We start from the raw sequence: 12,749 nt of genomic DNA, 5'->3' as shown, positions 1-12,749 counted from the left end.
GATGACCCCCCTAAAAGCGATCTGTGTTCAATGTATTGGCTTATTATGAAAATGTCAATAACATGTAATTTTGTATCATTATTATTATTGCACACCTTGGATCTTTAGCTTACAAGTGTAGTCAAAGTAACAGTCAATTTATCAGGTGCAAATAATCATCCCCCCTCATATAATGAGGACACACCTGTACGTTTTATTTGTAAAGCACTTAACATTTTTACAAATCTCAAAAGTACTAAAAAATATCTGGTGATACCGTCATTGATCTTGCCATGCTAGAATCCCACCAATGGAAAGCACATTGATCCATGGCTCCTTCTTGTGCTGCTAATTACTGAGGGGCCTGTGTCACTGTCTGGCGCTTATCTGATGCAGAGCTGTGCAGGGGAGTAATGAGAGTAGCCAGCTTGCGAAACCTGTCTGAAACAACCCTCTGTAAGCCCCCCCCCCCCCCCCCCCCCCCCCACATTCATCATACTATTGTTTTATTTGTTTAATTTGTTTATTTGCAAATTTAAATTTGTTTATTTGCACATTTAAAAACGACACATTTGAAACAGCGTAATATTGAGTTGGGTTGTGCAGGTTAACAGCAACGGCAGAAGGGGCAGACCAATCACTGATATGTAACAATCCTGCAGAATCTTTTTTTTTTGCATCATACATGGTTAATGCGGCTTTTCCAGTTTAATCTTTCCTGTATAATTACTCCAAGGAAAGTTGATGCAACCTGAGTGATCTCCTATAGACAGTCAGTTTAGATTTACAGTATTTTTCATTTTTTGATGTGTATATATATATATATATATATATATATATATATATATATATATATATATATATATAATTTGTGTAATTTAAACCATGAAATATTTCCTAAATCCTGGTTGCCATCAGAACAGAAAAATCAGTATGCGAAATAAATACATTTGTGTCATCTGCAAAAAGTACAGGAAACAAGAGGACAGAGCTGCCTGCAGCCAAATCATTAATATAAATAAGGAACAAGAGTGGGCCTAGTATAGATCCCTGTGGGACCCCACATGTTAAAGTGGCATTATCTGATGACCTTCCATTAATGATAACAAATTGTTGTCTGCTATAAATATAATTGTAAATCAAGATGATGGGCCCTATTAACCACTTCTTAATTACCGCCAGGTCTTATTACCTTAAAGGACAACTCTGCGCTAAATAACATCTAAGCTAATTTTCCTATACTTACTGTACAGTATATTGATCCCAAATGATTGTCCATGGGGTCTTGTCCATTAGGCAGAAATGCCCCTGTCGTCCAGTTTCCACAGCAGACCCCAGCAGCCCTTTTTGTTCATGAATGTGTTATTAGTTGTCATTGTACACACATCCAGCCTTGGTTGTCCCACACAAGCTGCCGTAGTCTGCTAAACAATCCCCAAACATTTTTTTACGAGACTGTGGCGGATCGTGTGGGACAACCAGGCATGGACTTGTGTACAATGACAACTAATAACAGATTCATGAAAGAAAAAATATATAGTATACACTTTTGAAAAAAAAGAAGAAAAAAGAAGAAGAAAAAAAAGAAAAAAACTTTAGTAGCAATAGGCTTATGGGCTCCAGCAGGGCTGGATCTAGCCGTATTATTTGGGGGGGGAGTCGGGACAGAAGGTGGGCAACCTTCCGGGACGCGCGGCTTGGCGGGAAAAATGGTCAGTGGGTAGCTCAGTATGAGAGACGAGTTAAATCTTAATTTGTAATCTGATCTCTGTTGATCTTGAGCAGACAGACAGTGGAGAGTTATCATAGTAGTCTCGCCTAATTACGCGGACATTCTATGCCCCATACACTACCCGGCAAATCTCACCGGGAGTCTCCGGCCAATAGCATTTGTTCACCTCCCCCGTCCCCCTCGCCCCTCTGTCTGCTGTTCACTTCTCACTGTTGCACTGCTGCTGGCCGCTCGCATGAGTAAACGAGGAAGTGATTTTGATAATTATAATGGATAAGCATAAACAAACCAGTACATACAGTATGAACAATACTGATATAAAATAAGATATCTGAACGTCTATTTTATATGCGCAAAATTGCAATTAAAATGTTGTGAACCACAGTTACAGGGGGGCTATCCCAGGCTTTTCTTCTTGAAATGCCTGGATCCAGAGGCTATTATCACAGTGATTAATACTAATATGGATTATTGTAGAGGATATGTTTTATTCACAGAATATTTGCATATACTGTATATTTCCAAATGGTAGCCTGGGCGTTTAATACGCAAAATTGATTTGGACCTCTGGTTTTTAAAAGAACCAGGCGGCTATCTGCGTCTATTTGAATGGTGCTTGATATGCAAAATGGGGTCAGACCCCCGGCTACTATTAGGTACCTGGCTACTATTTGCCTCTGGGCTACTATTTGGAAATATACAATATGTGAAATTTGTCTTAGGGGTTAAGTGTCCTATGCTTCAGAGGGACACTTTGAAACATAGACTGCGAAGACCGGAAAGCAAACTTGGGGACTTCCTGATTCCCAGGCGGCCTCTTCAACCATTCAACTATGGCTGAAGGTAAAAGCTAATGGAAGCATGGAGCAAACTGTCACAGACAATTATTTTATACTTTAGCTATTGAATAATAGCAGATATACAAGCTCCCAGCTAGGGATGGCGTATTGGTACTGATGGTATCGGTACTCGCCCCGATACCGGCCTATTTTGCAGTATCGGTACTCGTCCGATACTGCTCACAAAGCGCCCGATACCCTGTGTGTTCCGCGGCCGCTTCGCCTTTCTCTCTCTCTCTCTCTCTCTCTCTCTCTCTCTGGACGGAGAGCGCGACTGTCACGTTGCCGAACGTCGTTCCAAAAACCAAAACAAACGATATTTCCAAATAAAGTCCATGGGAGTAGTAGATATGGACAACACTTGTTGTCGATCTAAGGATAGCATTTTAGTTCCCTTTATAGAGTTTAAAACGATCAATTCCACCGGAGCTAGCCTAGCATTAGCCTGCACTGTGGTGGAAGGAAGTGTTGCCTTTTTTGCGAGAGAAACAAGCAAACTGAGGAAAAGTGTTGCCTTTTTTGCGAGAGAAACAAGCAAACAGGTATATAAAACATCTTTGGCAGCCACTAACACATTTCTTGACTCTAAAGAAATATGCTATTAACTAAGAAAGCAGAAATGTTATTGAATATAATTGAAAGAGAGTGACATGGTGTTTTTTGCCTTGAAAATAATGAAGGACAATATTGCCAATACTGTCTGAATGGGAAACTTTTTTCATTAGAGGAATTTCCATGGGCTAAACTTGAAAAGAAAGTGAAATGTGTGGCAGTTGTGCCATGTTCTGGGAAAGCAATGCAATTTAATGTGTTATATACAGCCAGAAAGTGAGAAAAAAAGAAGAAGAAAAAAAAAGAAAAGTGTTGTTTAAAGACATTTTGTATTATTAATTCTACTCGTATCGGTACTCGGTACTCAAAATGAAGTACTCGTACTTGTACTCGGTCAGCAAAAAAGTGGTATCGGGACATCCCTACTCACAGCGCGGCACCAAGTGCCCGCACTGCGAGCTTGTAGATCTGCTATTTTTGAAAAGTTGTGAAAATGTGTGCAAATCTTTGAATATATGTATTTTTTAGGCGAACATTCGTAACTCGATTTCTGCTTCTGGGGGGTCCCTGGAACTAAATATTTTGAGATGGGGGTCCGTGGCCAAATACATCATTTTGGGGGCCCTTCACATGAAAATGTTTGAGCACCACTGACATAGAATCATAGGTTTTTTAATAAAACCTTTGAAATATTCAAAGACTTAAACTTAAAATTTTCACGATTTTTCAAAAATAGCCGATCAGAAAATAGCATATCTGCTATTTTTCAATAGTTAAAGCACAAAATAAAGCATAATAATGCTTTCCCAGTCTAAATGGGTTAAACCCACTCTCCCTATGAAGAATATCCATGGGGGGCCCAAAGTGAATCCTTGTACCCAGGGTCCAGAATTTGGTGAGACACCCCTGGTCCAAGTCTAAATGTACTGGATGACTGGAAATCATCTCCATGTGGCTAACATAACATTGGGGAAGTGAATATACACAGAAGTAAACAGAGATTAGTGAATTTATACAGCCAATTAAGTCTAGTTCTTTTTAAAGCTTTTATCAAAGTGTGCGCGCACGCGCGTGTGTGCGTGTGTGTGTTTGCCCGACCTCCATCATACTCACTCCCAGTCCCACCCCACAGCACCCCTGTAAATATGCTATGCCTGGCCTATTTGCACTGCGCAGGTGGATGATAAGACATTGCCAGTGCGCCAATGTTGCATTATTTGTACAGGTTGTCAGTACAATAGTTCAGTATTGAAGCATATCCTGTAATCCCAATCTCTCTTACATGTTGGACTATTTCTAAAGCCTGATCTTTGCTGCGGTGACGAAGTGCTATGAGATCGCTCAACAAAAAATGATGTGCCTGAAGCATAAATCAAGCCTAAGGAACGTTCATGTTTGTCTCTTCAGGGAAGGTTGTCAATCTCACACTGTCCTTGACACCCCTTCAATCCCATCAATACAAGCCTCACATCCTCAGTATCATACCTACTTGCTTTTCCAAGTAGGCTGAGAGCAAAGAGTACTCAATATATCATCTTATTCAAGGTTACTCTTGAGTCAAGATGATCACATCAGTAGGATCAATCTGTCATTTGCATACATTATACTGCATGTACCATAAGATGATGTGTCCTGCTTGACATATACCTGAATGTAAATATTGAAAGTTAGTAGGAATAAAATAGGCATCCTTTTCAACAAATGGAAATATTTATTTCTGGCAAATAATAATTAGTAAAATTACTTGAAGTATCTTCAAAATGTATTAACTTTGGAAAAACTTTGAAAATGATATCCTGAAAGACACTTCATTCTATAGTAATAGTTAATTAATTTAAAGAATAAATATTGTCTTTCTGGGTTAATATTATCAATCAATGTCAAATATACATCATTAATTGACATCAAATATTCTCAGGATATATTTATTTCATTTTCTATTCTGATCCTTGCACTTTAAAATATTTACTTTTTGATATGCTTATTAAAGCTGTATCTATCCCAGTTATTGATTATGCTTTCTTTCCCACACAGTAAATACTGCCAGTTCTTTTACAATGAGTGTTTCTTTTCTTTTTTCTTCTTTTTCTTTGTATATTCAATAAAAAGACATGGATTTCTAATGCACAAAGAATATGCACCATGCACAATCCAATGAATGTCTTCCCATGACTGTCTGCAAATGCAAATGTACCAAGTCTGAGATGTAATTCACTTCCTAGCATTTCTTTCATTAGTGTGCGAGGCATACAGTATTATTTGCATATATGTCATAAGAAACATGTCATTCTCACTGACTCAATCCCTCCCTCCATGCCTGCCCTCACTTCGTTGCTGTCCTAATTCCTAGGCATGCACTGCATCACGCTTGTTCAGCTCGCATCCCATGGCTTATTGTTTGTTACTTACGTTCTTTAACACCTACATAATGTCTTTCATTAGAATTAGCTGTCACTGGTCGTCCGTTCCACTTCATCCCTGTGCTTTTTTCCCCTCATAGTACTGAATAAACACTATTCTATATTCTATTGTCATGCTACTTCCTCCGCCTCTTGTCAAAGCCTTTCCCTCCCTGGAATTCAATTATCCTGACTGTTGTTTTATGATGTTGTCTTGACATCTGATGACGGATTCATTATCTCATCCCTTGGGATGACATGACTGTGCTGTTGTCTTGGAGACCTCTGGGGAGCGTTCCTTTTTCCCTTTGGACTGTCTCCCTCCGTGATGCAGGTTTTTGGAGCTGTGTGAAACACAGGCTCCCTATACGTGGCCGTGTGGGTCTGTGTGTGTGTGTGTCTGTCTGTCTGTCTGTGTGTCTGTCTGTCTGTATGTAGCCTGAACTTCCTAAACTTCGGCACGCCACTAGTCCCACAGTTTTGCCACCACACACTCGCGCCATATGTCAAATCGACCGGCTTACTCGGGAATCGTGGGCTATTACTTTTCTAAGAGAAAGGTTCTATAGTTTAATTGATATTAATTTATTAGTGAATTAATTTTCCCCATTGACTTATAATGGGAATTGCAAAAACTCACATTCAATTATTTGTCTCTCGCAAACCATAGGGGCTAGAGTTTCAAGACTTGGAGAGGAGGTTCATAATGATTTCAAGGATTAAATAAAAAATAATTGTGTCATTTGGCCGCATGGTGGCGCCATAACACCCCACTTTACGTTTTGGCCTGTAACTCTTGAACCGTAGGTCGGAAAATTAAAAATATTTTTTCCCTGGATTCCTTGGGTAGTGACGCATCTCCCCATATAGGCCACGCCCATTTGCGCCATGATAGATTTTCCGCCATCTTGAATTTTCTCCAAAACACACTTTTTGCTCCTTTTCCTACATATTTTCTTCAAATGTCACAAAAATCGGTACACATGATCCACACACACACACACACACACACACACACACACACACACACACACACACACAGCTCCACTTCACACGGGTGTGATTTTTTTTTACTGCTAGTTTAAAGATTTGTTCTCTCGTCTCTTCATTTTGGTTCACGTTGTACAATCAACAGTGTTAAGCAAAATGTGTTTCTCTCTCTCTCTCTCTCTCTCTCTCTCTCTCTCTCTCTGTGTGTGTGTGTGTGTGTGTGTGTGTGTGTGTGTGTGTGTGTGTGTGTGTGTGTGTGTGTGTGTGTGTGTGTGTGTGTGTGTGTGTGTGTGTGTGTGTGTGTGTGTGTGTGTGTGTGTGAGAGAGCACGCGCATGTGCACTTGTAATTGTAGCGATCGAGAAAACACAATGTTGAGAACTTTTTACAACGTGTCTGAATAAACATGAATTCATTTTTGTAATTACTGGTATCAGGCTTACCGGTATGCATATAGCTGTCTGTAGTTTCTTCCAATTTCCAGCATTGACTTTGTCCTGTTATTGAGAGATATTATAACAAAATAACGCTTGGTCAATTCATTTAGCATAAATGTTTTGAAAACATTTTGACCCTGGGATTTAATTTGTGTAAAATGTAACCTTGTTTGCCTTGTTTGAGACTGTTCGGTTGGACGCCTTCCGAATTATGCCCGGGACAGAGTGACACACACAAACAGATTTGGTAAATGATGGTATATATAGATGTGGAAAAACCTCACACAGATAAAGAAACAAAAACAAAAACGTATTTACTTCCTTGGCCTACTGGCGTCATGCACAATACATATCGCACTGATCAATCCAGTGGTTTGTGAGATTAGCCGTGGACAGTCACACACACACACACACACACACACACACACACACACACACCCCGAGGCACACAGGCCCCATTCTAGATGTCTCGCCTCATAGGAGCCACACCATAAAGAAGGTAGAAAATGCACAGCACAGTATGGTATCTTAATTGATAGTGAAGGTGTCCCCATTGTTTCATTATGTACATATTTTAATAGTCTCTCCTATATTGCAGGGAATGAGTTTGGCCATCCGGAGTGGTTAGATTTCCCCAGAGAAGGGAACGATCAGAGTTACCACTACGCCCGGCGGCAGTTCAACTTGTTGGAAACGGATCACCTCCGCTACTTTCAACTGTATACCTTTGACCGGGACATGAACCGCACCGAGGACAAGTACGGCTGGCTGGCCGCGGCGGCGGTAAGTATGTAGGATATTACACACAACATGCTATGCACTCACACGTCCTCAAGAGGTGGGTGCTGTTACAGTATGCCCCTGTGTGTGTGTGTGTGTGTGTGTGTGCACTCACTTTCTCACTCACTCACTCACTCACTCACTCACTCACTCACTCATATTGTGTAAGGACTTGGTTTGTTAAAACAGGGACTTCAAGGACGTTTTTTATCACCTACTGTAAAAAGAAATTCAATTACAGTACATCCAGAATAGTTCTGGCCACAAATTCTTCAGTTTATCGAACATTGTTTCATGTTCTCTGTAATTCTACTCTCAGGCTAGGTTTGGTATATACTGTACACCTTTTGCATTTATTTTTCTTTCCGTGTCTCTAAATTGAGGAGCAGTTCTCTTTGGAAAAGGCTTGTTTCTCTGGCTGCTGTCAAGGTGAACAGTAATGGATTTCCGCTTTTCTATGGCTCTTTGATTGATACATATGTGTTGATGAAGTAGCACAGTTTTTTTCTCTAGAGGCAGCTGGTGGTAGGGTACCGAAATGGGATGATGCAAAAGAAGTGTGTGCCAAGGATTAGAAGAGTGTCTGTGTAACTGATTCAAAAATACCCACGATCCCACCATGATCCAATCCTCATATTCTGAATCATTGCTATAGATTGTTTGTTCAGTTTGGTCCAGCTGTCTCTCCAGCTCTTTAGTACGTGGAAAATACATTTTCAGGTCGGGATACAAAGTATTATCCAATCAGGAGAGAGAACTCATAGAGGATACAGGATAAAAATAAGCTGACATAATGGAACTGAAACATTATAAAATGAAGCTGATTGCGACCGTTAGGTCGCAGTTATTTCTACTCTTATACTATCCAAACCTCCACCGGCTGTCATCCCTCTGTCAGTCCCTCTGTCCGCCTGAAGGCAGCGCTAAATCTGACAGATCCATGTTGATGACATGACTGTAGACATACTGTGTACCGATTTGTGTGATTTTAGGGCAACATTTGTAGGAGCAGTGTCCAAAATTTTGTTTTGCAAGAATCGGCCTAGGGTGGCGCTAGAAGAGGGCCATGTGAGAATTGAGGAGTGGAGGTTGTGGTTTGGCAGCCAAGGAGTGTGTGTGCAAAGTTTGGCCTGGATAGGGGCAACGGTCGTGGAGATATGAGTAGGGAAAAAGTGTGACGTGACGGACAGACGGAGGGACAGACTGACAGGCGCTGGAGGTTTTGATAGTAACTACGACCTGACGGTCGCAATCATTTACACATGCTTTATTTAACTCAAAGAGTGTACAAATACAACTAAAGGGTTAGCGCTACTTAAGGATACAATAACACATAGGATTTGTATTGGTACTTCACCTTACTGTGTTACTTTTTGACCTATTTCTCCACACCAGCCAGACGGACGCATCGGAGGGGGAAATGTATCAGATAACTTAATTAGGACCATGTCTGGTTCACAAGGCTCATTTCCGCATATTAGTCTATCAATCAAAAGTGTGCGCTGACTCTCTGAACGCGTGGGGGCTCTCACAGCTGGGTGAAGATGAACCTTAGATGTATGGGGAAGGGAGCGTCAGGCAGGCTGCCTAGCTGGTTTCTACTCTCCCTGCGGGGAAAGTCCATCCCCAAGGAGGCTGCTGGCTGGAAATGAACATACATTTGGCACCATTACTGACCCTGCTACACTTCAGGCGCTCTCCTTCCTGTCTGTTTCCATATACTGTTCACCTGAAGCCATGTACAGTAGATAGATGCACTGCAACGGGTACTTTATATCATTGTCTGGTCATGTTCTCCCCCCAGTGCTGTTGACCTAAATACTGTAAGGTGTGGAATCTTTCTATCATCTTAGAGTACTACTGTATATGTCCCCGTACTGTATACTGAAGGTTGTCTTTTCAGCCAACATTAAATGTGGAAACTACTCTGACATCTTGTCATGTATGCTGTGTGACGTATTTTTTGTCACTGAATTTGTGTATGTGAAAGTTGTCCTCTGCATTTACCATAACTAACTATTATGAGCAGTGGGCACTATTGATACAGCACCCCGTGAGAAGTTAGTATTGTGTCTTACTCGGGGTCGGGGACACTTCGACACATATGGGCGGACCAGAGAGCGAACAATTCTGACCTTCTGATTACCAGATCAGTAGATCTCTACCCATTAAAACATCTCCTTTTACACACAAAACCAGTATATCTACAGTTTACGTTCAAGCGAATCCCTGTTACAGTACTTACCTTGAACTGAACTTGGCAAACCGGCCTTCATGTGTGCTGCTACAGTAGGAATCACTTGCAGACTGATCTGGAGCTTAAAGAGGTGGTGCCATAGTTTTGTTATTTTTCTGGTTTTCATGTGTCTATGAGGTTGACACAGTATTTCATTAGACCCCCGGGTGTGGTTGTTATGAACAATTATGTATTCCCTTTGTATTTGGGTTTCTTCCTGGAGGCCTTAAGGGTCAAAAGTGCCAATCCAAAAACAGCGATGTACTGACGCAATATAATCACACCCACCCATGCACCTCCCTTCATCATAATTTCATTATATTAGTACAACCTTTGTGGGCGGAGCTGGCCCTAACAGAACATGTGTGCCAGGTTGCTCTATGCCCACATGCTGCTGACAGCTATAAAACATTTTCACACTTTACCAGTTGACACTGACAAACAAGATCAATGGTTTAATTTTATTTATAAAGGCAGAGTGATTCTCTCAGCCCTCTCCCCCAGACTTCGTGTGTGGTTCACATTTTGACTGCTTCACTAACGTAGCCAAAGACAAGTAAACTTGGGATTAGCAAAAAGGAAAATATTGAAGCCAGGCGCTGTTCCAACAATATATCCTGGTGACACAGAAAGCAGCACCTCAGGAGTGTTACCGGTGAGTTCAAATATCTACCAACCCAAATAAAATTAATGATCGCAAATTCGCAAACATGAAACAGTTTGACTCAAGTCTTTGTACAGTAGGTGTTGATTGAGTGTCATATCAAACCTTGTCATCATGTCAACTACAACCAAATTAAAATGTAGAGTTGTAAGGAAAAGAAGAAAAAAAAAATCCCTAAGATGATTTGAAAACAGAAAATGAGTGTAACCAGATTAATCCATTTATGCATTTGAAAATAGCAGATCTACAATCGTGTGGTATGAGCTTGTGGATCTGTTATTTTTAAATAGCCAATGTATATATAGGTTTCAACTGGTTACACTGATTTTGACACTAAACTAATTTTGCTGTGGACCCTTTGGAACTCCCTCAAGGACCCCTGGGGGTCCCCAGACCCCAGTTTGACAATCACTGTTCTGGAGCATTTTGTAAACAACTGGGAAAGGCCATGGGCAGTACTTTCATCATGAGGATGAGGAGGGATTAGGAAAGGTGGGTGGAGGAGGCGGAGGGACTGGTTCAGCTGGGTGGTGCTAAGGTGAAACCAGGTATACTTGTGAACTGGTGGGTGTGGCTACATAAAATCCAAATTTTAACACTTTCTGTACACTTTTTTGAATAAAATAAATAAATATAATAATATAAGGGATGATGACGTCATCATCGGCAGCAAATCTGGATAGCCTGTTCTGAGAACCCGTGGGATACTTTTAACCTTCGCCTTCTAAAAACCAGAGAAAGACACAACGGTCAGAAATGGGACTTTGTGAGGAGAGAAGGTGCTAGTGGGACCCCAAAAAAAGGTTTTAAAATAGGAAAAGTGAAATTTCATGGTGTATCACCTTTAAGTTGTTATTTTTATTATTTCTTTTTTTTCTTAACATTTTCATTTCAGGGGTTTTCTGAATGGGTGTGTCTATACGAGCCTGTTCACAGTTCTCCCCATGCTTATGTAAGCATGGGGAGAGTCCTGCCCCCTCCTTTTCAGTCTCTACCTGAGGAGGGCAGGGGTTGGTAATGATTAACTCCCTCAATAGCGCCCTTTGTCAATAATGGGCATTTTGGTATTGCAGCTGAAAAGGCTTGGAATGACAGACCGACAGAACATGAAAATTCAATATCTGCATGGTTGTTTAGGCTTAAACCTGTGTAAAAACGTAATATGGGCCAATATTTATATAAAATATAAATATATTATGCATGGCGTAGCACCCTTTAAGTGGTTACGAAGATAGTGTAACACAGGGACAATGCCACTTTGATGTGCAGCGGTGAACTTGAAAGGGGCAAATGCACATACATGAACCAAAGCCCCCATTAGTTCAGAGATATAACATCACTCTCTGGTGGTCCTGCTGTGATGTACTCTAAACAGACCAGTGCTCTCTCTCTCTCTCTGAGCAGTCTCTGGCCTCCTGAAAAGATGTGCAGTAGTGAACTTCAAAGGGGCAAATGCTGTACATGACTGGAAGCCCCCATTCAGTGCCCTGCTGTGATGTACTCTTAACCGAACTATGCTCTCTCTCTGGCATCTGGAGGCCTCTATTTATGCTCATGTTCTATTTATACCAGTGGTGCTTCACAGAAGGTGGGTTCAGGTTGGGACTTGACAATTAGTTGTGTGGCCATTATAATGGAACGGTCAACAGCTGACCCGTAACATTGACCTATTTCCATTATTAGTTGTAACTTTTATTAGAAGTTGACTTGAACCAACTTTTAATACCATAACATAACTATTTTCCCCCATTTCCTCCCCCTCCCCCCTTTTTTCTAGATGTATATAACAAAATGTGAATGGTTTTATGCTAATGAATAACTTATTGCATATAATCTACATTTAGCTGCTGTGTATGTATGAATACATAATAATGCATTTGTGCATTTCATACAGTTCTTTGCAGATGCAAACACAAGTTATGAAACACACCCGTGCCATGCATTGAAAACCCTCTGGGGAAGGAGGAACATGTAAAAAGAGTTTGAAGAGATTGAAGACTGCCACCTCTTCCTGTGACCTCCATTCTCTGCCAGTCCAATTGTCAATGGGCTTATCTCCCTATTCAGCCCTGAATATTCCCCACTGAAAATTGGCAGGGGGAACAAGGCACTAAAAATAGGGGGTTGTGTGACATTGATAAT

General features: G+C 40.9%; 1 protein-coding gene across 1 annotated transcript in view; it reads left to right on the top strand.

Moving 5' to 3' along the window:
• LOC308290531 (1,4-alpha-glucan-branching enzyme-like) overlaps positions 1-12,749 on the top strand; it is a 98,242-nt gene that overhangs the window by 60,317 nt on the left and 25,176 nt on the right. The window contains exon 13 of the mRNA XM_080732404.1: positions 7,526-7,710. Coding sequence (XP_080588530.1) covers positions 7,526-7,710 — 185 coding nt within the window. The remainder of the gene's footprint in view (positions 1-7,525; positions 7,711-12,749) is intronic.

The sequence above is a fragment of the Nannobrachium achirus genome (assembly GCF_963921795.1).
Source record: "Nannobrachium achirus genome assembly, chromosome: 8".
Lineage (NCBI taxonomy): Eukaryota > Metazoa > Chordata > Actinopteri > Myctophiformes > Myctophidae > Nannobrachium > Nannobrachium achirus.
Note: the sequence above shows the minus strand (reverse complement) of the source record. Positions and strands in the feature narration are given on the sequence as shown.